At 39.1% G+C, this 25,245-nt stretch overlaps 1 protein-coding gene across 1 annotated transcript in view; it reads left to right on the top strand.

Moving 5' to 3' along the window:
- The window catches only part of Pkc53E (Protein C kinase 53E), a 204,492-nt gene that overhangs the window by 169,490 nt on the left and 9,757 nt on the right, over window positions 1-25,245 (top strand). The window contains exons 2-13 of the mRNA XM_034975816.2: window positions 4,651-4,682; window positions 7,939-8,021; window positions 11,325-11,436; window positions 16,213-16,341; window positions 16,801-16,997; window positions 18,609-18,929; window positions 19,766-19,939; window positions 20,451-20,542; window positions 22,946-23,043; window positions 23,793-24,061; window positions 24,346-24,510; window positions 25,020-25,180. Coding sequence (XP_034831707.1) covers window positions 4,651-4,682; window positions 7,939-8,021; window positions 11,325-11,436; window positions 16,213-16,341; window positions 16,801-16,997; window positions 18,609-18,929; window positions 19,766-19,939; window positions 20,451-20,542; window positions 22,946-23,043; window positions 23,793-24,061; window positions 24,346-24,510; window positions 25,020-25,172 — 1,825 coding nt within the window. The 3' untranslated portion in view covers window positions 25,173-25,180. The remainder of the gene's footprint in view (window positions 1-4,650; window positions 4,683-7,938; window positions 8,022-11,324; window positions 11,437-16,212; window positions 16,342-16,800; window positions 16,998-18,608; window positions 18,930-19,765; window positions 19,940-20,450; window positions 20,543-22,945; window positions 23,044-23,792; window positions 24,062-24,345; window positions 24,511-25,019; window positions 25,181-25,245) is intronic.

Below are 25,245 nucleotides of genomic sequence, written 5' to 3'. Positions count from 1 at the left end.
CGCTCCAGTTCTCGTCCAGGTATATTGGGGTAAGATTGGGAAGATATAGTCATGATCGTCAAAAAACCGGCCAAGTGCGAGTCAGACTCGCGCACCGAGGGTCCCGTACTACAGTCGTATTTTTTCGACATTTTGCACGATAAATCAAAAACTACTATGCATAAAAATAAATAAAAATCTGTTTTAGAATGTACAGGTAAAGCCCTTTCATATAATACCTTGAGTTATTATAATAGTAGCTGAAGCCCGCGACTTAGTACGCGTGGGTTTAGGTTTTTAAAAATCCTGTGAGAACTCTTAAATTTTCCGAGATAAAAAGTAGCCTATGTCCTTCCCCGGGTTGCAAGCTACCTCTGTACCAAATTTCGTCAAAATCGGTTGAACGGTTGAGCCGTGAAAAGCTAGCAGACAGACAGACAGACAGAGAGACAACAAAGTGATCTTATAAGGGTTCCGTCTTTCCTTTTGAGGTACGGAACACTAAAAACAATCAGACCATACAAGGGTCCGCAATTTATTTAATAGGGTCGCTTTAATAGACGTTATAAATTAACGATGCTCCTGATGTTCAACCCTAGGTCAAGCCATCGTTGACCGTCCGCGGCGCCCGTACAATATTGCTAATGGGATTTTACGAACATTGCATTTTCTATTGTGGTCTCATATAAAATTGCGTTAGGGTTGTCACAACAGCAACAAAGGGAATGTTATTATATTTTAGCTTTGTCGCTTAACTGAATTTTTAAGTTGTATGTTATAATCACTGATGATATAATATTATATTTATCTAAATGTATAAAAGGAAAAGGTGACTGACTGACTGACTGACTGACCGACTGACTGATCTATCAACGCACAGCTCAAACTACTGGACGGATCGGGCTGAAATGTGGCATACAGATAGCTATTATGACGTAAGCGTCCGCTGAGAAAGGATTTTTGAAAATTCAACCCCTAAGGGTGTGAAATAGGGGTTTGAAATTTATGTAGTCCACGCGGACGAAGTCGCGAGCCTCTGCTAGTCTTAAATATACAAAAGGAAAAGGTGACTGACTGATCTGATAGATCACGCACAGCTCATACTACTGGACGGATCGGGCTGAAATTTGGCATGCAGATAGCTATTATGATGTAGGCATCCGCTAAGAAAGAGTTATTAAAAATCCAACCCCTAAGGGGAGAAATAGGGGGTTGAAATTTGAGTAGTCCACGCGGACGAAGTCGAATTAATTTTCTGATCACTGCATTTTATATTGTGGGACTGGCAATTCTGTCAAGGCTGCCACATTTTGTCAAGTTATACAACTGACCGCCTGTGTACAACATACCCAGTATAATAAATTTACTCCAACACGCTCTAACTTGCATCGTGCTTTCAATTTAAAATTTTGCAACCCAAGTGACAGCCCTAGACTAGGGCTGAAATTGCATTAGCGTTATTAATGCAATTTTCAAGATTAACTTCGCCCGTGCATTAGAAAATTACATACAAGGTTTTCCGTTGAAAGGCTCTCGACTTTAATAAGATAGTTAATTCCGCTGGGAGAAAGTAATTTAGCTTTCAATAACATTAGCTTGGTACTTAATAAAGTCCTACGGTATATCTTAGGATTTTTCAGAAAACCCCTAGCATTTACATAGTCAGAATGAGAAGGTGTTTGGCCATAGTGTACAGTCTACCACGCTGGCCAAATGCGGATTGGCACACTTCACATACCTTTGAGAACATTATGAAGAACTCTCAGGTGTGCAGGTTTAATCGTTATGTTCTCCTTCACCGATAACGCAAGTGATATTTAATTACTTAAAACGCACATAACTCCGAAAAGTTAGAGGTGCGTGCCCGGGATCGAACCCTCGACCTCCAAATAGGAGGCAGACGTCTATCACAGCATCTAGAGTCTAGATGTTGTAATAGACTAGACGAATACTTACCTAACTAAAAATTGTATCATATTTTTCTGCTGGGAAAACTGAAAAAGCTCGGTACTATTTTTAGAACTAGTTTGCGTGAACAATCAAATTAACTTAATTATTATGTACGAAACCTGATATTCACTGTAATCTAAATATGCCGGGATCATACTAAGCAAATTTACCTTTCGCTGAATCAATTTTGTCGAAAAGGGTAACGATATTTTTGTGTGTGGGAGAGGTCTTCCCACGCTAATAGACGGAATGAAAGTGGGCGGGTTCCCTTTACGGCAGTTACGCACTCATCCGAGTCCGTGAAAATTGTAATATGTAGGTTGCAAACGCATCAAATTAGAAGAAAGGTGATGCAAAATGACCGACATAGCTCAAAGGATTAGCAAGCTGAAGTGGCAATAAGCAGGTCATATTGTCTGTCGCAGAACCGACGGCCGATGAGACAGACGTGTTCTGGAGTGAAGACCGCGTACCGGTAAGCGCAGTGTGGGACGACCTCCAGCCAGCTGGACCGATGACCTGAAGAAGGTGGTGGGGAGCGGGTGGATGAGGAAGGCTGAGGACCGTGTTTGGTGGCGTGCTCTTGGAAAGGCATATGTCCAGCAGTGGACGCAAACAGGCTGATGAATGGGATGGGATTGGATTGATGCAAAATTATGTAGGTTAGGTTAGCGATGGATTAGGAGCGAGGTTAGTTAACGATATTATGGCTTGGCCTAGGGTTGAACATCAGGGGTTAACGTACTTTAACTAATTGCGGACCCTTGTGGAAAGGTCATTTTTAAGAGTTCCGTACCTTAATAGGAAAAACGGAACCCTTATAGGATCACTTTGTTGTCTGTCTGTCGGTCTGTCAAGAAACCTATAGGGTACTTCCCGTTGACCTAGAATCATGAAATTTGGAAAACCGTGAATTTGTGGTTACATCACACAAAAAAAAATTTAATTGTGGTTATGAATTAAAAATTAGTATTTTCAATTTTCGAAGTAAGATAACTAGATCAAGTAGGTTATCATATGAAAGGGCTTTACTTGTGTATTCTAAAACAGTTTTTTATTTATTTTTATGCATTATAGTTTTTAAATTATCGTGCAAAATGTCGAAAAAATACTACTATAGTAGGGAACCCTCCTTGTGCGAGCCTGACTCGCACTTGGCCGGTTTTTTGCATGGGTATAGTTAAGGGCCTGGAGAATAGAATAGAATAGAATGTTTTTTTTATTCATGTAAACTTTTTACAAGTATTTATGAATAGTCAGGTAGTTATAATTTACCACTGGTCCGGAATGCCGTTCCTACCGAGTAGATTTGAAGAGGAGATTTTATGAGCTACTTTTTATCACAGAAAATCAAAGAGTTCCCAATGGATTTTTAAAAACCTAAAATCCACGCTGATGAAGTCACGGGCATCATCTAGTTGGTTAATATTCGAATGAGACCCAAACTACGTTTGTATGGAAAGCGCTAATACAACTTACAAGAACTATAAAAAATCAAATAGAGCAAAAATAAACACTCGATCCTTTTAAATTGGACCGCTGAGCTGAGCAAACAATTCAAGCTAAAGTCAATTGGATTTAAGCTTGGATGCGTAATTTGAATGCTACAAATACACTGTGGAATACTCATCCTCATTGTTTGTGCTTTCATTTGCGGGGTGAATGCAATTAGAATTTCCCTTTATTATGGACTAAGAGCCAGCGCGTTCCAGACCTTCATTATTTTATAAAAGCTGAAAGTTTCTCTGCGTATTGTGCCCCATACAGGAAGGACCGATCAGCGACTATGAAGTTTGGATCATGGTGGCTTTGGGAGATAATAGGTAATAAAGGTGTAAAAAATCTTACGTCAAAGTAGCATACTATCTATTTTTTTTATTTTCTTCGGGGGTAGTATTAGAAATCCCGTCCTGCATGCAGGCTACTTTTTATCCCGGAAAATCAAAGAGTTCGCACGGGATTTTTAAAAACCTATATCCACGCGGACGAAGTCGCGGGCATCAGCTAGTATTTAATATTTCTAGTTCAGTATTATTATTCATGTTTACTCTGGTGGGAGGCTTCGGCCGTGGCTAGTTACCACCCTACCGGCAAAGCCGTGCCGCCAAGCGATTTAGCGTTCCGGTACGATGCCGTGTAGAAACCAAAGGGGTATGGGTTTAATAAAAACTGCCATACCCCTTCCAGGTTAGCCCGCTATCATGTTAGACTGCATCATCACTTACCATCAGGTGAGATTGCAGTCAAGGGCTAACTTGTATCTGAATTTAAAAAAAAAAAAAAAATATTACTTGAAAATTGAAATTATTGTTTTATCTTAGTTATTATTGTATGGCCCTATATGGTATGAAGCTGTGATAGCCTGGTGGTTAGGACGTCTGCCTTCTAATCGGAGGTCGGGGGTTCGATCCCGGGCACGCACCTCTAACTTTTAAGACTTATGTGCGTTTTAAGTAATTAAATATCACTCGCTTTAACGGTGAAGAAAACCTGCATGCCTGAGTGTCCATAATGTTCTCAAAGGCGTGTGAAGTCTACCAATCCGCATATGCTCAGCGTGGTAGCCACAAACCCCTTCTCAGTCTGAGAGGAGACCCTGTTCTGTAGTGAGCCGGCGATGGGTTCATCATGATGATGATGATGATGATATTAATTGTATTTTATAGCTCAGTATTTAATAGTATGAATGTTATATTAAGTTATTGTTGTATCTTGTTACAGGGGCTTCGGGAAACAGGGCTTCCAGTGTCAAGGTGAGCAGTTCCAATATTTCTATTTAATAAAATGATCGTCTACGTAAACGGATTACGTCGTCACGCAATTTATAAGAACCCTTATGTCCTACTGTTAAACTCAGATATGAGTTCATAGATTATTTCACACTACGGGACTATAATACATATAATTCATATTTATATAGGATCACATTCGAGTTGCGATTCACTGCAGCTGTTTCTAATGTACGCAAACATTCCTCCGTTTTTTTATTTTATTTTTAAATGACTAATATTCCCCTTTCCTCTCCAATTAAGCGTCAGGCTTGTGCTAGGAGTAGGTATGACAATAGTGCAACGGGCGGGATTTGAACCGTCGAACTTTCGGTTTTCAGTCCACTCCTATGCCGGTTGAGCTATTGAGGCTCCGTTGGTCGAGTTCTTATAATATTTTATATCGTGTAGTTTGAAATAAGCTTTACTCCACGGGGTAATCTCCACAGGGCAATACTACTGCCGACGCGCGATAGTAGGTCGGATTCCTCGCCCATGGAGATGGCGGCTTATGTGTCGAGGAGTATTGGGTATTTGGCTACATCAAAAATTAATTATTTCTCAGTGATTATTAAATAGAGGGTCTTCCAAAATACGTAAAATCCACGTCCTTTGTTAGTTTGAAGTGTAATAACCATTTTAAATTATCGATTAAACTAAAAAAAAGCACGTCAAATGATTGTGACGTCACACACCGGCAGGCCGATTACGAATCGACTGCATCTATCATTTAATGACAGCATCAATGTCAAAATATGGTTTTCCTATCACGGTTCGGTGAGACAGTCCACAAAGGATAGATGTGGACAAAAAAATGTTTTGACAGTTCATTTACACTATCGATAAAATTTATTGTATGAAAAATGCTATTGCGGACGCGTTTTGAAGTTTGATGTCATATAAGAACCTCGACAAATGTTACGTCAAATGAGATTTTCATTGAAACAACTCGAGAGGTGTTTTTATCAGTGACATAAGCTATCCGCAAATCGTTTTACTACTCATATTAATTAAAATAAAGTTATGAAAGGGATTAAAAAAGGCTATAGTAATTCTTCTGCTAGATAAGAAATCAATTATTAATTTTAGAAGCTAGTATAATAGTATAAAAGTATTTTTAGATTAATGTAAGTCTCATAAGTACTTTTAAAAGAATATGTGATGACTCTTTCATTAGTAGGTTTGATGCACAGAGTACATTAAATATAGAGGTATACTAACACTGAGAAACGAGAATCACAGAGTACTTTTTACACGCACCTATAACTTCTTGGAGAACAGTTATGTGCATTTTAACTAAATAATTAAATATCATTGCTTTAACGGTGATGGAAAACATTGTGTGGAAACCTGCATGCCTGAGAGTTCTCCAAAATGTTATCAAAGGTGTGTGAAGTGAAGTCTACCAATCCGCATTTGGCCAGCATGGTAGACTATGGCCAAAACTCTTCTCACACTCAAGAGAACCGTACTCTATAGTGAGCCAGCGACAAGCTGAACATAATAGTATACCTTTGACTCCTTTGAGAACAATATGGAGAACTCTCAGGCATGCAGATTTCCTCATGATGTTTCCTTCACCGCTAAACCAAGTTAAGTACAATTAATTGTTTAAAACGCACATAACTCTTAGAGATGCGTACCTAGAATTGAACCCCCAACCTTCAATTATTCAGAGGTGAACATCCTAACCACTAGGCTCTTCGGGGAATTTCTAAATTTATTCCCCAAAGTAATGTCCAAAAGTCAAATCATTTTCTGATTTAATTGATTTAACTTTGGAAATTACTTTGGAATTTAAATTATTTAGGCAAATAAAACAACAGTTTGATGATTTTTTATGTATTCTTTTATTAAAGTAGATTAGATTCAGACATTTTAATTATATCACCATCTGCTTCTTATAATAAAACAACAGTTTGATGATTTTTTATGTATTCTTTTGTTAAAGTAGATTAGATTCAGACATTTTAATTATATCACCATCTGCTTCTTATAAATCTAATCTGGCACCGTTCATTATTTTATTTGTCTCTGCACGGGGTCCAAGAGCTCGAGTTCACAACATATCCCAATCCATATCTTTGTCTGGATGAAGAAATGAATGCAGCACTGTATCACCTTTGCCTGAAAAAAAATTATGATAACTGAGTAAGTGACCACTGACTGTGTTGCTTAATCTATACCACTAGGCACTACCAGCTTCTGTTTAGGTATGACGTTGTCTGCGAAGACTTTAGAATCAGTGTATATGGTATCTTTGTTACTAATTTAGCTAATCCAAATTGTTTCTTTAAATATTTGTGGTGCGAAGGAGTAAGAAACATCCAAACTTTCATATGAAGAGCAACGTTTTAGGCAGCTCTAGATACATAAGGAAACATACTCGAGAAAGCACTTGTAGTGTGGAGGTACTTACTATGAAGTCATAACCACCAGTAGCAATGGACTCAATTTGTATAATAGGTACTTTATGAAACGCTGTTAAAACTCCTCTAACTTTTCGGAGTTCAATACCATTGTAACAACTAAATATCACTAGCTTAGCTGTGAAGGAAAAGGAAGATCGTGAGGAAACCCGCATGAGAGCCTTTACTTGTATTGAATGATAACGTTTGTTAACTTACGAGTTCTAACTTCCAAGCAGCCACAGTCCGTCAATAAGGGTCCCAATACTTAGGCAAATCAGTGCCCAGGCATTTGCGTATAAGTTCAGTGAGAAAAACTAAGTCTCCGGAGTCCGAAGAGCAAGCAAAGTTGCAGAATTAATTACAAAAAACAAACGCGTAAACTAAGGAAAAACAACAAAAAATTGTACTTTGTGGTCTGGGGTTCTAAATAGTTACCACAGACTAACTACTTATTTGTAATAAGTAACGTAGCCAAATTTAGGAGACTGTTATGTCCATGTAAATTGCTAGATTACCAAGTGATTACCATAGATATTCGATTTAGTCGGGTTATAAATAGGTCCGTGCTACCAATACGTCATCAAAATGTCGATAATGACCAAATGCGATATAGTGCATTAGTCGTCCGCGATAGCAAATTTATCAACTGTAACGATCACGATTCTTAAGGATATTTCTATTGCGATGTCACATGTCAGTTTACGGCAATCGGCCTGCTGAAGAATCTCGCATACTAAGCGCGCGTTTTGACGTTTTATAAAAAGTTACTAATTTGACTAGTTGTCAAATACCGTATTGTAAGAGGAGTCATTCGAGTATTTTTGTTGCAGTATGCAGCTTCGTGGTGCACAAGAGATGCCACGAGTATGTCACATTTACGTGTCCAGGGGCGGACAAGGGCGCGGATTCCGACGTTAGTATCTTCTTTTTTATATAAAAAAATTAAAAAAAAAATTCAAGTGGGACACGTCATGGATTTTATGGTTTGTCAAGACTACTACCGACGAGGTTCAACTGGGGAGAACCGCCAAGAAACTCTCGTAGATTTTTTAAGAGATAGCGCGCACCACGGTTGCATTGTGTTTTAAAATCCGTAAATTTGAATTTAAATTATCAAAATCCGGCACGGAATTAATTCCGCATTGCGCACGCTTCTATGCAGTTTTATAGTTCGCAGATTTTGCGGTAAAAAAACGTACGGAAATTTAGCATGATGCGCCCTAGCTCTTAAGAATCTGTTGTCTTGTCTTATCTCATTGATTCTACAGGTTGGCAATTGGCAGTCACCTTGACCAGCGTATTAGCCTGGCCGTTCAAAGAGGAATCAGGTTGTTTGCCTTGTTGAAGTGGTTTGGACGATGATTTTGATACGTTATCTTTTTAATTTTTGTATTATTAATTGTGTATTAGAATATATGACGTTTATTATACAGGGTGTAACCAGAACACTAGCAAAAACTTAACGTTATTGTTATACTACCGAAACACAATCCAATACCAATTACCTCATTTTGTAGTTTTAGTGATTTAGTATTTTTCAAACCCGCAATGTATAGCATGCAAAACTCGGGTCAATGTTCCGCCTACGACGACGCGGTATTGACTCTGAGTGGCCTACTTACGCAACGTTCGTTAACTTTAGCGTTAGTTCTAGCGTCAGTCAGATGTTTTATTTACAATATATCGTAAACATTTACTAAATTATAGGATTTTTTAAATATTTTTTGCGTTTTTTTGTGGTATCATATCAGTAATCATCAGTAAGTAGGTACTATATTCGTTTTTGCCAGCATTCTAATTACATCCTGTATACATGGCCAAATCAATGAACCTGCATTCTATCTATAAGCTACTTAGCATGATTAACTTCTCACCGGCCCACTACTGAGCACGGGTCTCCTCTCAAAATGAGAAGATTTAAGGCTATATCCGCCTCGTTAGCACAGTGCGGATTGGCAGAGTTGACACACCTTTGGGAAAATTATAGAGAACTCTCAGGCATGCAGGTTTTCTCACGATGTTTTCCTTCACCGTTAAAGCAAGTTATCAAATATTAAATATTTAATTTCTTAAAAAGAAACTTGGTAAAAAGTAAAACTCCCATTTAATATGATATAATCCAGCTGAAATGAAAAGGTTTTCTAATTAAGAACGACTCTCTCAATTTGAAATAAAGTAGGACCCTTATTACGCCGAAACGAATGAATAAATCCTTAATGTTTCTTAGAACGAGGAGAGGAAAATTAAACTCGTATTTTTCTTCGTGTCTGCGCAATTTTTTTCTAAAGAGTTTTAAATGTAGCGTTTAATGCAAAAATATACCTACATGTCAATTTAATCAAACAGGGATTAACTGAAAAGTGAGTTTTTCTTATTATTCATCATGGTCAACCCATCGCCGCTGCACTACTGAGCACGGGTCTCCTCTCAGAATGAGAAGGCTGTAAGCCATAGTTCACTACGCTGACCAAGTGCTGATTGGCAGGATTAATACCTACACCTTAGAGAACATTATGGAGAACTCTCAGGCATGCAGCTGGTTTCCCTCACGATATTTTTCAAAGCAAGTGGCTTGACGATATTAGAGAGTGAACCCGTGAACTCTAAAGAACCGTAGAAAGTATGAAAAAATGTAGAAAATTGCGCAAGACCGAAAAGTTTTCTCCGGCTGACTGCCGCGAAGATAATAATAGATCAGTCAGTCAATAAGTCAGACAGGACACTTATTTAAATATGTGTACCTTAGATAATATTAGCCCGCGTGGATTTAGATTTTTAAAAATCCCGTGGGAACATTTGATTTTCCAATCAAAAGTTCCTCTACTTGTCTGTAAAAGTCCCGCCAAAATAGGTTCAGCCGTTCCGAAGATTATCCCGTTCAAACAGATAGACCGACAGACAGACAAAATTTTTAAAAACGTGTGATTCAGTTGTGGCACAGTTCAAATAACCATATGAGCTTAATTTGAGGTAGTTCATTCGGTATTACAGACTGACGCTTGGAGTATCTATCTGTAATATCAAAAGAATTAGCGAATATAATTATTTTATTTATTAGTAATAAAATAAATAAATAAATAAAATAAAAATATTTTATTTCAGACGGGTCGTCCATAACAATTTTAAATTAAATTAAATTAAATTAAAGCATAGTGAGTATTTAAAGTAAGTAATTCATTGTGAAATTAAATTAGGTAACAAAATTATATAGCGAAAAATTTAGGTAAGTTCAAGTGGTACTGTTTTACCATTTCTATTATTAAATTATTTAGTACTATGCAATCTTGACAGGAATCCTGCCCTAGCCCTACGCATTACCGCATTCAAATCGTCAACCCTGTGCATCGCAAACATACCCGACGCGCTACACCTCCACGGCAGCCCCAGCAGAGCTCGGAACGCATTGTTGTACTGCACTCTGAGACCGTCGAAAGTGGCTTTAGTATAGTCGTACCAGAGCTGAGAGGTGTAGAGCGCCTGGCATTAGGCTTTGAACAGGGTGACCTTTATTAGGGTAATATAGATTACTTTATTAAAAACAAGCCATAAATATATTACACATTCCCCAATTTGCCCAATGGAGTGTTGCGTGTCGTCGTAGCGTGCAGCAAGCGATGACGCACTCCACTTTAATTAGCCTTTGTTGTTCCAATTGATTCGTTTAATACCTACCTAGTGTCTAGTGCTTATACCTACTAGGCATACGAGAGATCACATGAGGAAGTACTAGGGATTTGTACACTAACAATTTGTCCTGTGTACTTTGATCATTAAAGTCATGGATATGGACATATACAACTACACTAGATAAGGTGTACTGTACAAAATGATAGTTATTTTTTGTGCCATCCAAAGCGCCTCACCAAGCGTACCCGGAATTAACTTTGACACTTTGTGTCAAATGATCTGTTTTGGTTTTGGCACTATGATGACAGATCTGATTTGGTTTTGGCCATAGTGTACCACGCTGGCCAAGTGCGGATTGGCAGACTTTACACACCTTTGAGAACATTATGGAGGCATGGCAACTCTGAGGCATGCAGGTTTCCTCACGATGTTTTCCTGTTGTGATATTTTAATTATGTAATAAAAAGTTAGAGGTGCGTGTCCGGGATCGAACCCCCGACCTCCGATTGGAAGCGGACGTTCTAACCACTAGGCGACAGCTGCAGTTGTAAGAATAATTTCTCTTAAATATAACAATTTCCTGAAACAGGACACCCGTACTCGACACAACTTCAAAAACTACACATACTCCTCGCCTACCTTCTGCGACCACTGCGGTTCCCTCCTCTACGGCCTGATCCACCAGGGGCTCAAGTGTCAAGGTACAACGCTGCAAATGCCTGCAAGCTATGGACTCGTGCAACGCTACTGATTCTAACGCTTCGTGCTTATTTGACTCTTTTTCTCTTTGCAGCTTGGTTTTTGGTGATCGTTTTTGTAGGTTTTACAGCTGTACTCAGAGTCGCTTATTCGTTATTTAAGTTTAGTTAAAACGAGACTATCTATATCTCTCACATAAATCTGTCTCTTTTTAACTCAATCTTAACTGACGATTAGCGACTCTGAGTTAGACTAACGGCTGTTAGACTAATACATTGGTACTGATTCTACGGGCAACTAAATTTTAGACTATTCGCATCTTTTTCTTACCAATGTAATAAGAAAAGGACAGACTTAATAGAATAGAATTGAATAATGTTTATTCGAGGTATATAGGTGGTACATGGTGTAGGCAATATCGTCCTGTATAGCAGTTTAAACTGTCAAACTTCGTGACTTTAGGTGCCAGTAGAGTAGCGCTAAGAGTATTTAATTTAAAATTCATTTCCCGCCCTTTTTTGGCACTATTAAAAAGAAAAAGATGCAGATACTCTAAATTTACTTTAGAGTTTAAAAAATAATTCAGAATCGACGTCAATTTTTTTCTTGCTTATTTTAGGGCAGAAATTAATAATAATAATGAATCTATCCGTAATCTAGATGGTGGCTAAATTACTTAGCGACGTTGTTAATAGTAAAGAAATATTATTAATTTTTGTATGTTTTTTGCTAAGTAACCTATCAAAATATTAAGGATAGGATTAATTATTATCGTGATATATCTACTCTCACGCCCGTGTACAAGATAAATATTATATAAAAGCCAAAAAGAAATATAATACACTTACATACATAAACATAGATAAACTTACATACACTTTACATAAATACATATTTGTACCGGGCGGAGGATTACACCCCGGCAGGGGAGACCAAACCTACCTACCCTAACCTAATTATTATTATTATTAATTTCGGCCGTTAATCTGTTTATCTTCGCAGCTTGGTTTTTATGATCATTTTTGTGGGTTTTAGGCTAATACATATTTGTCTGCTCATTTAACTCTTTTTCTCTTCGCAGCTTGGTTTTTGATGATCGTTATTGTAGATCAAGCTAATACATATTTGTCTGCTTATTTTAATGTTTTTCTTCTCATTTCAGCTTGGTTTTTGATGACCGTTATTATAGGTTTTATGGTAACATGTTTGTGAGCTTATCTTAATATTTTTCTCTTTGCAGCTTGGTTTTTAACAATCTTTTTCTGTGGTTTTGTGCTAATATGTACCTATAACTCTTACTACCTATCATACAGCCGAATACTGAATGTGGAGCATCATAAACGCCATTAAAACGTAAAATTCTCTTTACTTTTAAAGCGCTTTTCAGTATTCGGGGGTTATTATTTTTAGTTTTAGGGCTAAACTTGTAATTCTAGCGCCTATTGCTTATTTAGTTTTTTGTTAACTTTTTACAGCTTATGACAAACAAACAAATATAATATATGGTTATAGTTATGTACTTTTTTCTTTGATTAGAACAAAATAAAACAAAATTAAAACGCGACTGCCCTGAGAAAAAAAACTAACAAAAATAAAAATACTTTTTTACATTTGAAAATGGCGCCATACCACTGTTGTTTTTTTAAAAATATAACTGGTGTCTCTCAGGACGATGTAAGAATTCTAACGATACCCCCCTATATCCAAATCTGCTCAGGCTTTAAAAATTTACGGTGGAATAAAATAATTCACACATATCCTGAAAACATAATTACACTCCTTTTTGGGGCAGGCCTATAAAAAGTCTACCACGCTGTAAAAAGGGTCTAAAACCATGCTAAAACGCTTCTTTTGTTGCTTGTTTTTTAGTTATTTGTTGTTTCATGCTAAATTATTTTCCGGTTGGTTTATCCCAAAGGCCGCGTACGGAGCGCACAAGTGGAACAAATGGACGTTTATCACTCCGACGTTCTGCGACCATTGTGGGGCAATGCTCCATCTCTCCCAACAGGGATATAAGTGCGAAGGTACTTAATGCAACAGTGGTCTGAGAGGAAATTAGCTCCTCGATAACCCCTTTTTTACCAACATGATTGCTCTCACGGCGATTGCCAAGTCAATGTATAACGTCGTAGGTAGATGTCTGGCATGCTCGATACACCAAAGAATGAATGCCAAAATCTTTTCCAACAGCGGTATAAATGCAAAGATACTCAATGAAACAGAATTTGTCTGAGAACTTAGCTCCTCGATAACCCGAATATTAACCAACTGGATTGATTCCACTGCGATTGCCAAGTCAGTGTATAATTTAGTAGCTAGATGACTGCACTCTACAAATTGCAACTGTATGGGTCTGAGAGGAACTTAGCTCCTCGGGTAACCTTTTAGAGGAAACTAATTGAAGGGACTCAAGTCATTGAATAGTGTCGTAGGTATATATGTCCGGCATGTTCATTACACCAATGAATACGTGCCATAATTTGGTCCAACATCGATATAAGTAAGTTCAGAAATATTCAACGAAACTGAACTTATCCAAGAGGAACTACTCTCTCTCTACTCGAGTAAACCTTTAGATTAGTGGAAACTAGATTTCTCCCGCAGAAATTGTCAAGTCAATGTGTAAATGTCGCAGATAGATTTCTGCTTTTACTGATTGCACCATACTCACTAAGCGTCAATTTAGGGAAATTGCAATGTTTCTAGACACTTTTCGATAAATGTCTACTGCTGGTTGCACACTGACTCATATCTCCTGAACGTCTAGCGTCTCTAGTAGCCATAGCATCTAAAAAAGTTTAACTTTCTCTATGGAAGTTGTAAAACGCTCAAAATATACTTCAGTTTGGACGGCCGAGCCTCTCCATAGCAGTCGATCGAAGCGAAAACACGCTGTTTTAGCTGAAGCTAGACCACTGTGACGGACGGACGGACGGACGGACGGACAGCCACAGACAGATAGACAGTAGAGGCTTTAGTGACAGGGAACCGTGTGGCATCCTGTGGGTACCGAATCCTAAAAACAATCGCTCAATTGATAATAATTAACGGCCGTTCATTCGTGGATATATTTCGCTTACTCCATCGATCGAAACGTGTACAAAAAATTGAAAATACGAGTGAATTGGTGCAAATTCATATTGGAAGAAGCCAATTTAGGAATGGATTTAGAAAGCACGCGGTTGCCACCTGCACGTGAATGAATTAATGGATATATCGTGCCGTATCCCGACTATCCTGTTTCAATATAAAATAACCGTTTCGCTGAAGCAGGATCGATGTTACCACTTTACTGAACAGATGTAATTAGTTTTTGTTTTGCAAGCTCTGTGTTTCTTAAGCTTAATTTACGCCAAAGCAATATTGCGGCATGCCACAGGAATGCATGCATAATTTAAAATACAAGATTCGTCGACAGACTGTTATGCCTTAATATTCTGATGTTAAAGAACGATGTTTCCTCAATACTGCCGCATGTTGCTTAGGCAGCAAATTACACAACATTACTTTTGCGGTCTTTTGTAGCATGCCGCATTGTCGCATGTTGTTGCTCGCGGCGTAAAACAGCCTTTACTTATCGCATGGATGGAAACACATAGTTTTTTGGTGCGTATAAACGAAGCAATTTCAAAAGTACTCGGCTTCAGCGTTTGTATGTGTATTCCCTTCATTCATATGCACCAAGGAACCCAGGAGATCGTATGGATCGTTGCAGCTTAGATTTATTATAAATATTGTACGGAAAAATTGCAGTAATATGTTTGTTTCATTATTCATAAATGGTCGAAGCTCGAGCTCGACCATTTATAAATACTGTTTTTACCGATTTTCAACTATTTTAACTGAACATGGTTTTTTTTTCCTGAATCTGTTTGCTAATTATGTAGTTTTTATTTCTGAAACATCTTGCTGTAAAAGTTTTAATTAGCGTCTGAGTCGTTGGAAGGAGTTTCCCGGCATGCTCTTTTATTTTTTGTAGTGTACCTACCTTTTATAGTTCGGTAACTTTCATTTCCATTTTTATGCATTTAAATAGACCTAATTTAGCCTTTTCTGCAGTTTATTTTTTATTGCATATAAGCATTCTCACTAATTTACTCGTTATTAAAAAGATAAATACATACTATATCTTTAAATATCGTAAATGTATGTTGTTCACTTATTTTTTTTACATTTATGAAGTTCAAGTAAGTATCTTTTAATCATAATAAACATGTTTAAGATATTGCCATTCCATGACTATAAAAATTCGCCATGTGCAAGTCAGACTCGCGCATCGCGGGTTCCGTACTGCAGTCATATTTTTTTGACATTTTGCACGATAAATCAAAAACTATAATGCATAAAAATAAATAAAAATCTGTTTTAGAATGTGCAGGTACAGCCCTTTTATATGCAACCCCACTTGGTATAGTTATCTTACCTTGAAATTTGAAAATACTAATTATTTGTTCACGAATACATTTTAAGTTTTTTGTGATGTAATGTGATGTTTTCAGATTTTTTCCCAATTATGTGCCATAAGACCTACCTAGTACCTACCTACCAAATTACATGATTCTAGGTCAACGGGTAGTACCCTATAGATTTCTTGACAGACAGACAACAAAGTGATCCTATAAGGGTTCCGTTATTCTTAAATTAGCAAAAACTTTTAGTTTCAAAAAAATTCAATCAGAAGATTGGGATACTGACTTTTATAAAAATTATTATTAAAAATACCCAGAACTATATATTTACAACTATTCTTTAATTCTATAATTCCAACTGTTTAGCATGCGACATGAACGTGCACAAGCGATGCGAGGAATCCGTGCCAAATCTCTGCGGTTGCGACCATACCGAGCGCCGCGGACGCATCCAGCTCTCCGTATCCTGCCTCGGGAACAAGCTTACCGTTATAGGTAAGTAAATGTTATGACAACAATACAATGTAGCATACAACCTGAAGTGCAGCTAAGCGTGAAAATCCAACCTCATTTACGACGTTTGATCTCATTCATACATTAGCCTGTATGCTTTCACTATTAGATGTAGGCCTTTTCAAAAGCGCGCCACCAAATACGGTCCTCCGCCTTCCTTATCCACCCACTTCCCACCACCTTCTTCAGGTCATCGGTTCAGTGCGTTCACCGGTACGTGAGGCGTCCACTCCAGAACACGTCTGCCGCATCGGCCGTCGGTACTGCGACAGACATGGCATGTCCATTGTCCATATCTTTATCTCATTTTCTTTTGGTTATTCCTTCCAGCGTGCCAAAAAATCAATGTAATTTCTTAGGCCGTTGGATATCGACAGGATACTAAAAAGGTACAATGCGTTAAAATTTGACAGTAAAATGTTTTCATGATGTTAATTCCAGTGAAACAAGGCCGCAACCTGATCCCCATGGATCCCAACGGCCTCTCCGATCCCTACGTGAAGCTCAAGCTGATTCCCGACTCGGACAACGTGAAGAAAAAAACCAAGACCATTCGCAACAACCTCAACCCTGAATGGAACGAGACCGTCTCCTTCGATCTCAAACCTGAGGATAAAGACCGAAGACTTCTTGTTGAGGTAAATTTCGTTTTAAATTTTTAACGTGGAGAAAACAACGGTCAAGTTTTGTATCAAAAATTGTTTAAGAAACCAAGTGGAGAAAACAACGGTCAAGCTTTGTTCCAAAAATTGTCTAAGAAACCAAGCGGAGAAAACAACGGTCAAGTTTTGTCCCAAAAATTGTCTAAAAAACCAAGTGGATAAAACAACGGTCAAGTTTTGTCCCAAAAATTGTCTAAGAATCCAATTGGAGAAAACAACGGTCAAGTGTTGTCCCAAAAATTGTCTAAGAAACCTTATAGGTACAGATTTTAAAATAGCTATTCAACGAGCTATTACTGACAATTAGACACACGCCACAAATACGAATTGTAGCGTTTTGCAATTGTTAAAGATTATTTACGCAAAATAAAATATCAAGCATAACGCCAAAAACGCAAAATGGGGTGAACCAATTTTTTCAGCTTTCCCTTTTCATGTGTAGACATACATACCTACTGAATGAAACTATGAGTTTTCATTTTATTGTAGAATGCTAAAATGTACAAAGGACTTAGAACTATTATCCCTATTTATTCTATTGTTTTTCAAATTAACTCACTCATTTCCCAACACAAGCTCCTATTTTCCAAATGGATGAACTAATTTTGTTTGCAAGTTGGTTTACCCTACAAACTATTTAGCTTCGTTTCGTCGCATCGTCGTGAGTTTGAGAATTAAATCATACTCTCAAAGGAATTATTCTACATTGTGTTTAGTTTCGTAGTAACATTACGGTACGACAATCTGCCGACGATTCTTGCTATATTTTAAATTATTCTAGCATTCGGGCCCTATGTGGCATACTTCAATAGAGCCTCAATAGCTCAACCGATAAAGGAGTGGACTGAAAACCGAAAGGTCGATGGTTCAAACCCCGCCCGTTGCACTATTGTCGTACCTACTCCTAGCACAAGCCTGACGCTTAGTTGGAGAGGAAAGGGGAATATTAGTCATTTAACATGGCTAATATTCTTTAAAAAAAAAAAAATGTCACACAATGTTGCAGTGGCGTAAATCAGCCTTTATAATGCCAAAAAAGGTTGCACGATTGAACTTTCAAGCACTCCTTTTTTAATCCCAAGTGTTATAAGTTTAAAGTGTGTTTCTATAAATCTGTACATATATCTGTGTATTTGGGTATCTGTGTGTCTATCTGTGGCATCGTAACGCCAAAAGCCTGTTTAATCGAGATGGTTCTTACTTTATTAGCTAAGTTTGATGAAAATCTATTCAACAACCGTTTGAAGATTATTAGCTGTTTTCTCAGTCGGTGTAGGATCTCAGTCATCCAGTTGATATTACATACCCGTTATATTAGATACCTACTTGCACTGCTTGTCTAATGGTCCATCCCGACTAGGTATAGGTTCCGCAAACTGCTAATGCACGTGGCCGCCATTTTAGTGACGTCAGTACTAGACTGAAGTCATACTGAAGTTTCAAGCTGATGGTATATTTTATTTTGCCGACGTCAAAATGACGCCATTTCGATGTTAATGAGACATGGTTCCAGCGCTATAGCAATTTGCGGGTCTTATACAATACCCGTCGGAGGTGATTTAAATTTTTAATTTACACTTGTTATAGGTATGGGATTGGGATCGTACCTCCCGCAACGATTTCATGGGATCTCTTTCGTTCGGAATCTCGGAGGTCATGAAAACTCCTGCGGAAGGATGGTTCAAACTCCTCACTCAAGAGGAAGGGGACTATTACAACGTCCCAGTGCCTGAGGAAGGTGCGGACTTGGCTCAGCTTAAGAACCAGATGAAGGCGACGAGCCTGGGTGCTCGCAGACCACCGCCGCCGCCGGACAGGGAGGTGCCTCATAACATGGCAGCCGCTGACGTCATAAGGGCATCCGATTTTAACTTTGTCATGGTGTTGGGCAAAGGATCTTTTGGAAAGGTAATTTCTAAATTATAATCTTCTTTTAACGTTAAACTCGTCGTCGTTGTTGTCAACCGATAGATGTACACTGCTAGCGGCTCCCTGCAGCTCATTTGATGTTTTTTGTCCACCTAATGAGAGGTTTGCCAACACTGCACTGGTATTCAAAACTTCGAAATTATTGTCTGGTTTTTGAATAACCTTTTGTCAACAGCGATTTCAGCATTTTAGAGAACTAGACCAATTTTAGAACTAATCAATATTAATTATCATCATCATCACATCAACCCATCGCCGCGCCGGCTTACGAGTGAGCACGAGCCTCCTCTGTGAATGAGATTTGACTGCTTGGCTATAGTCTACCACGCTGGCCAAGTGCGGATTGGCAGATTTCACACACCTTTGATAACATTATATAGAACTCTCGTCTCTCAGGTAGGTATGCAGGGTTCCTCACTATCTTTTCCTTCATCGGCAAGTGATACTTAATTGCTTAAAACGCGCATAACTCCAAAAAGTTAGAGATGCGTGCCCGCCGGGAGTGAACTCCTTGACGCCTTAACCACTATCATCGCTTACACCACAAAACGAATTACCTGGTCTTTAAATATACCTACTAAGTAATATTATCTTGGAGTGACCGAAACTGCCTCTACTTTAATGTAGCAAAGCGTCATGACGTCATGTTCTTCACTAACATAAATAGCATAAATCACCAACAACCAGCTATGCAATGAGACGATTCCTCGTTCTTTTGAAATTAGTTAGTAAAATTTTTAATATGGCTGTTAGAGGGGCGCCTATGAGGTGATTGCCTAGGGCGCTCTTGACATTCAATCCGCCTCTGTTTACAGGTAATGCTCGCAGAACGTCGCGGCACTGACGAGTTGTACGCCATCAAGATCCTCAAGAAAGACATCATCATTCAAGACGACGACGTGGAGTGCACTATGGTCGAAAAGCGAGTTCTGGCGCTCAGTAGCAAACCGCCCTTCCTGGTGCAGCTTCACTCCTGTTTCCAAACAATGGTGAGGATATCTTTTCACTTCTCGTAAAGTTCTTCTTTAGGCCGAGTGTTTTTCGGCATATAAATATTGTATGGAAAATTCTATAGTACCTAAGCTTAGCCTCCTATGCTCTCCTACTTAGTACTTTATTCATGTAAGCTTCACTGCAAAAGGTCTCTGAGCTTGAACTTGCGCAGTGGGTGATGTATCAGATATTTGGCGTTTTGTTAAAAAGACCTCTTGATCTTGTAACTGCGCAGTGGGTGATTTATACATTATTGAAATTTTCTTTTTAAAGTATATTTCAATTTTCCATAAGTTGTAATAAGTGCGCGCACAACATTGTCCGTGCACCTAAACATGGCGTTTTGAATTAATAGCTGACAAATAGGGTCAAGGGGCGAATCAACACATTCCTGAAAGTCCTGCCCTCTGGTGCTGCAAATGTTCATGGGAGGCGGTAATCGCTTAACATCACTTACCTAACAGGTGGACAAAAAAAACGCTAACCTCTTATATTATCTAATTTCAGGATCGGCTGTACTTCGTGATGGAATACGTAAACGGCGGAGATCTGATGTTCCAAATACAGCAATGTGGCAAATTCAAGGAACCGGTTGCAGTGTACGTAGACATATTATACTTGATATAACACAAGAAGCAGATATATTAGAGTGAAGTCGCACGATGCGTTGCATTGGCGGTGCGGCGCCTGTGCGGTGCCGCTGTATCATCATCAATCAATCAATACTTATAATAAAACTGTAACAGGTCAAATTCTGTACATTGAAGATATTTTTTTTTTTTTTTTTTTTTTTTCCTTATTGTTGAGTGCCAATTAGCTACTCAATTATATTACGATCTAGCCTAATGTATGACTAATAAGTAATTTTATTTTAACCTAAACTTATAAATTATCTTATATACTAAGAAATTGTCCACTGACGCATCTTAGTCTTTCTTGATTTGAGATATGACACTTTGTTCACGTGTTCTTTCAGCACTTACACTATGTACACTATCACTAATCACTATACACTAACTCAAAAGGTTTGGTCCTTTTTAGTCTTCTCACTGACTCCGTTACGTCAAGCAGCTGGATTGCTTCAACGATGAAGATATTTTGAAAATTTTTTTTCGAGGGCACTCTATAATCGATACTGAACCCAAAACTGTAATTTTTTTCATTTTTGTCTGTCTGTCTGTCTGTCTGTCTGTCTGTCTGTCTGTATCACGGCCGCGCATCACGCTGAAACTACTGAATGGATTCCAATGAAACTTGGTACGATTTGAGGTCATACTATGAGGAAGAATATAGGATACTTTTTATCCCGAAATTCAGCATGGTTCCCGTAGGAGAGGGGATGTTAAAATGTTAAAATGTATACTGAGTTGTAATTCATTAACGCGTAGTCCGATTTCATTCATTCTTTTTTTGTTCGAATAAACTTTTACAAGTACTTACGAATAGTCAGATGCATCTACCACTGGTTCGGAATGCCTTTCCTACCGAGAAGAACCAGCAAGAAACTCGGCGGTTGCTCGGCGGTTGCTCTTTTCAAAGAATAGTCGATGTTGAATTGGTATAAAAGTTACGCTTAGTATAAACTATGGCTTACGTACCTACCAAGCAACGACTTCATGATTCAACTCCATATCCCAACCCTTCAACCCTGATGATGCAGGGTATTGCATTCCTAAGCCACTGTTGATTGTGAAATAATATTGTAGATGCCAAACATATATACCATTATTGAACTTCAAGTTCCAACTCTTCAATACTGATGCTGCAGGGTACCTACTGCACTCCTAATCTATGGGGTTTTAGGAACTGTTGATGGTGAATTAATATTGTACTATTTACTATTGCACCAAACCACGACTACATGATTGAACTCCGTTCACAAAAATCCACGCACTTCATCGAAATCCTATTCTATTCCAAACTTATTCGCCAGCGAGACAAGAGTGGAGAAGACGGATAGGGACGTGTGAGGGATGCAACGGATCAACGTGATTTTTTACATCATCATCAGCCTGCGGACGTCCACTGTTGGACTGCCTTCCCTAAAGAGCGCCACCACACCCGGTCTTCAGCCTTCCTCATCCAGCCACTTCCCGCCAGCCTCTTTATATCGTCGGTCCATCGTGCTGGAGGGCGTCCCACACTATGCTTGCCTACCTACGCGGTCTCCACTCAAGGACTTTCCGGCTCCAACGGCCATCACCTCTACGACAGGCATGACCTGCCTTCTTTTATCCCGGAAAATAAAAGAGTTCCCATGGGCTTTTGAAAACCTACATCCACGCGGACGAAGTCGCGGGCATCAGCTAGTCATAAATATATAAATCGCTGCACCATGCCACACGATGCGTTACGACGTCGAACGGCGCCGCACCGCACGCGGCTTGGGACCAGAGAGACGAGGCGGGTAGGGGTGGTGCGTAGCAATGTCATACTTTTTGCCAGAGCGTCAACGCAGTGCTCGTGTGGCACCCAATACTCAAATCCGAAGCGGTGCGGCACCGCAACGCACCAGTGTCGATTTCAGAACGATTATCTGTCGCCCCTTCGCATAAAATTAACAAGACAACAAGATTTAGGTTCGAGTTTAGGTAATTTTTCCTCTGTTTGCGTACCGATTTTATACTTCTAATAAATGTCTTCCGTTAGCAGATATATGCACTTCAAAACTAGGTAAGAAAAATATCAAAATTGTAAAAATAAAATAAAAATAAAATAAAACATCGTGTTGTTCACGTCTTTTGCTTTAACCGCAAACCTTAACACGGTATAGTTAGGGTTATTTAGATTTCAAAATCATATCAGTTATCATACAATCAGCGCTCAGCCGCTCATTTTGCAAATCAAAGAGTCAACAGAGCCCCCTATAGCATAGATTCCTAGAAAACGTCAGCGAGCGTCAGGCCGTGTATAGACAATATCAACAATTCCATCTAACACACTTTGCCTATATATCAGATAGCCTGCTTATCTCAAATATTCAAATGTATTTGTTATTTCAGTTTCTATGCCTCCGAGATAGCAATCGGCTTGTTCTTCCTACATTCCCGCGGCATCATATACCGAGACTTGAAGCTCGACAACGTCCTACTGGACCAAGGTAGGTAAATCCATACTATCCATACTAATCCATACTAATATTATAAATGCGAGTGTGTCTGTATGTCTGTCTGACTGTCTGTCTGCTAGCTTTTCACGGCTCAACCGTTCAACCGATTTCGACAAAATTTGATACAGAGTTCGCTTACAATACAACCCGGGGAAGGACATAGACTACTTTTATCCCGGAAAATTTAGGAGTTCCCACAGAATTTTTAAAAACCTAAATCCACGCTTACGAAATCGCGGGCATCAGCTAGTTTTTAATAAAAATAGTGAGCAAACGAACAGGCGGGTCGGGAAATTATTCTGACGATTCAATAGCACTTGTACAGTACGCGGCAGAAAATAATTTACATCGACCTTTAGGAGGAGAGAGCAGATTTGTAGAGCGTCGTCTCTGTCGTTGAGACCGACAAAACGTCATATAGGTGTGAGTGACAAAGACAACGCTCTACAAAGCCGAAATGACATTCTAAAGGCCGATGTACATTATTTTCTGCCGCGTACTGTGCAAGGTTCATCATGATCAATCCATGGCCGGCTCACTACAGAGCACAGGGGGAAGGGTTTTGGCCATAGTCTACCACGCTGGCAATGTGCGGATTGTTTGACTTCACACGTCTTTGAGAACACTATGGAGAACTCTCAGGCATGCAGGTTCCTCACGATGTTTCCTTCACCGTTAAAGCGAGTGATATTTAATTTGGCTGTACAAGTTTACTTGAATAAAAATTTATTCTATTCAAGACGGACACATCAAGATCGCTGACTTCGGAATGTGCAAGGAGGGGATAACTGGCGATAAAACCACCAAGACTTTTTGTGGTACACCAGACTATATAGCCCCGGAGATCATCTTGTACCAGCCGTATGGGAAGTCGGTAGATTGGTGGGCGTATGGGGTGCTGCTATACGAAATGCTGGTAGGGCAGCCTCCTTTTGATGGTGAGGATGAGGAGGAACTGTTTGCTGCGATCACGGACAATAGTGTTTCGTATCCGAAGACTATTAGCAAGGTATGCTTTTTCTTACTTTGCCTAATCTGTTCCTGGTAACGACCTGAAAATAATATATAGTTAGTACTCCGTACAAAATGATTTCAGACGCGCCATTTTAACTCTATGGGTCAACTGTCATGTCAAATGTTATGTGTCCTATATCTATGGATTCACCTTTTTAATAAGCTTTAAAATCGTACTTTTTACATGACAGTTGACACGTAAAGTTAAAATGACGAGTGAGAACTTAAATTTTAAACCTACTTTGCACAAAACTTAAAAATATTATGTTTTTAAATCAGGAAGCCAAGGATGTGTGTAAGTCGCTGCTCATGAAGAACCCTCAGAAGCGCCTCGGCTGTGGCATCCGCGGGGAGGAAGACGTGCGCACGCATCCGTTCTTCCGCCGCATCGACTGGGCGCGGGTCGAAGCGAGGGATATTCAGCCACCCTTCAAACCAAAAATTGTAAGTCAATTTTTCTTGGTGCAAGTCGTTCCTCATGAAGAACCCTCCGAAGCGTCTTGGCTATGACATTCACGGGAAAGAGGAGGTGCGTACCAATTCGTTGTTTCGTCGCATCGACTGGGCGCGGGTCGAAGCGAGGGATATTCAGCCACCCTTCAAATCAAAAATTGTAAGTCAAGATATCTTCATGCAAGTCGTTCTTCCTGAGGTACCCTCAGAACCGCCTTGGCTATGATATACGCGGGGAGGGAAACGTCCCATCCCATCCGTTTTTCTGTCAGGGATACTCAAAAATTGTAAGTCTAGATTTCAGTCACAACTTTTTGAAGTAAAGCTTTTAAGTCGAGCGTGAGCGCATGCTGTTCCCATGAACATTTATAGGCGGGCACATGCTCAAGAATGCGATGGCCTATATTTCAACAACGCAAATCAACGCCTGGTATTATTTAGTTATTGTTTTGAAAACTGATCAACATTTGTAAACAAATTTCCAAACTTTTCTCTTCCAGAAACATCGTAAAGACGTGTCCAACTTCGACAAGCAGTTCACGCAGGAGAAGACTGAACTGACCCCCACAGACAAACTGTTCATGATGAACCTCGACCAGACCGAGTTCATGGGCTTCTCCTTCCTCAACCCGGAGTACGTGCAACACGTGTGAACTGACAGGTATGTTGGTATCCTACATGTCCACGTTGTATCGTGTCCTTGTTACAGTGCGACAAGTTTAAGCG

This window comes from Maniola hyperantus, chromosome 15 (assembly GCF_902806685.2).
Source record: "Maniola hyperantus chromosome 15, iAphHyp1.2, whole genome shotgun sequence".
Classification (NCBI taxonomy): domain Eukaryota; kingdom Metazoa; phylum Arthropoda; class Insecta; order Lepidoptera; family Nymphalidae; genus Maniola; species Maniola hyperantus.
The sequence above is the reverse complement of the archived record's forward strand: the minus strand, read 5'-3'. Positions and strand labels throughout refer to the sequence as shown.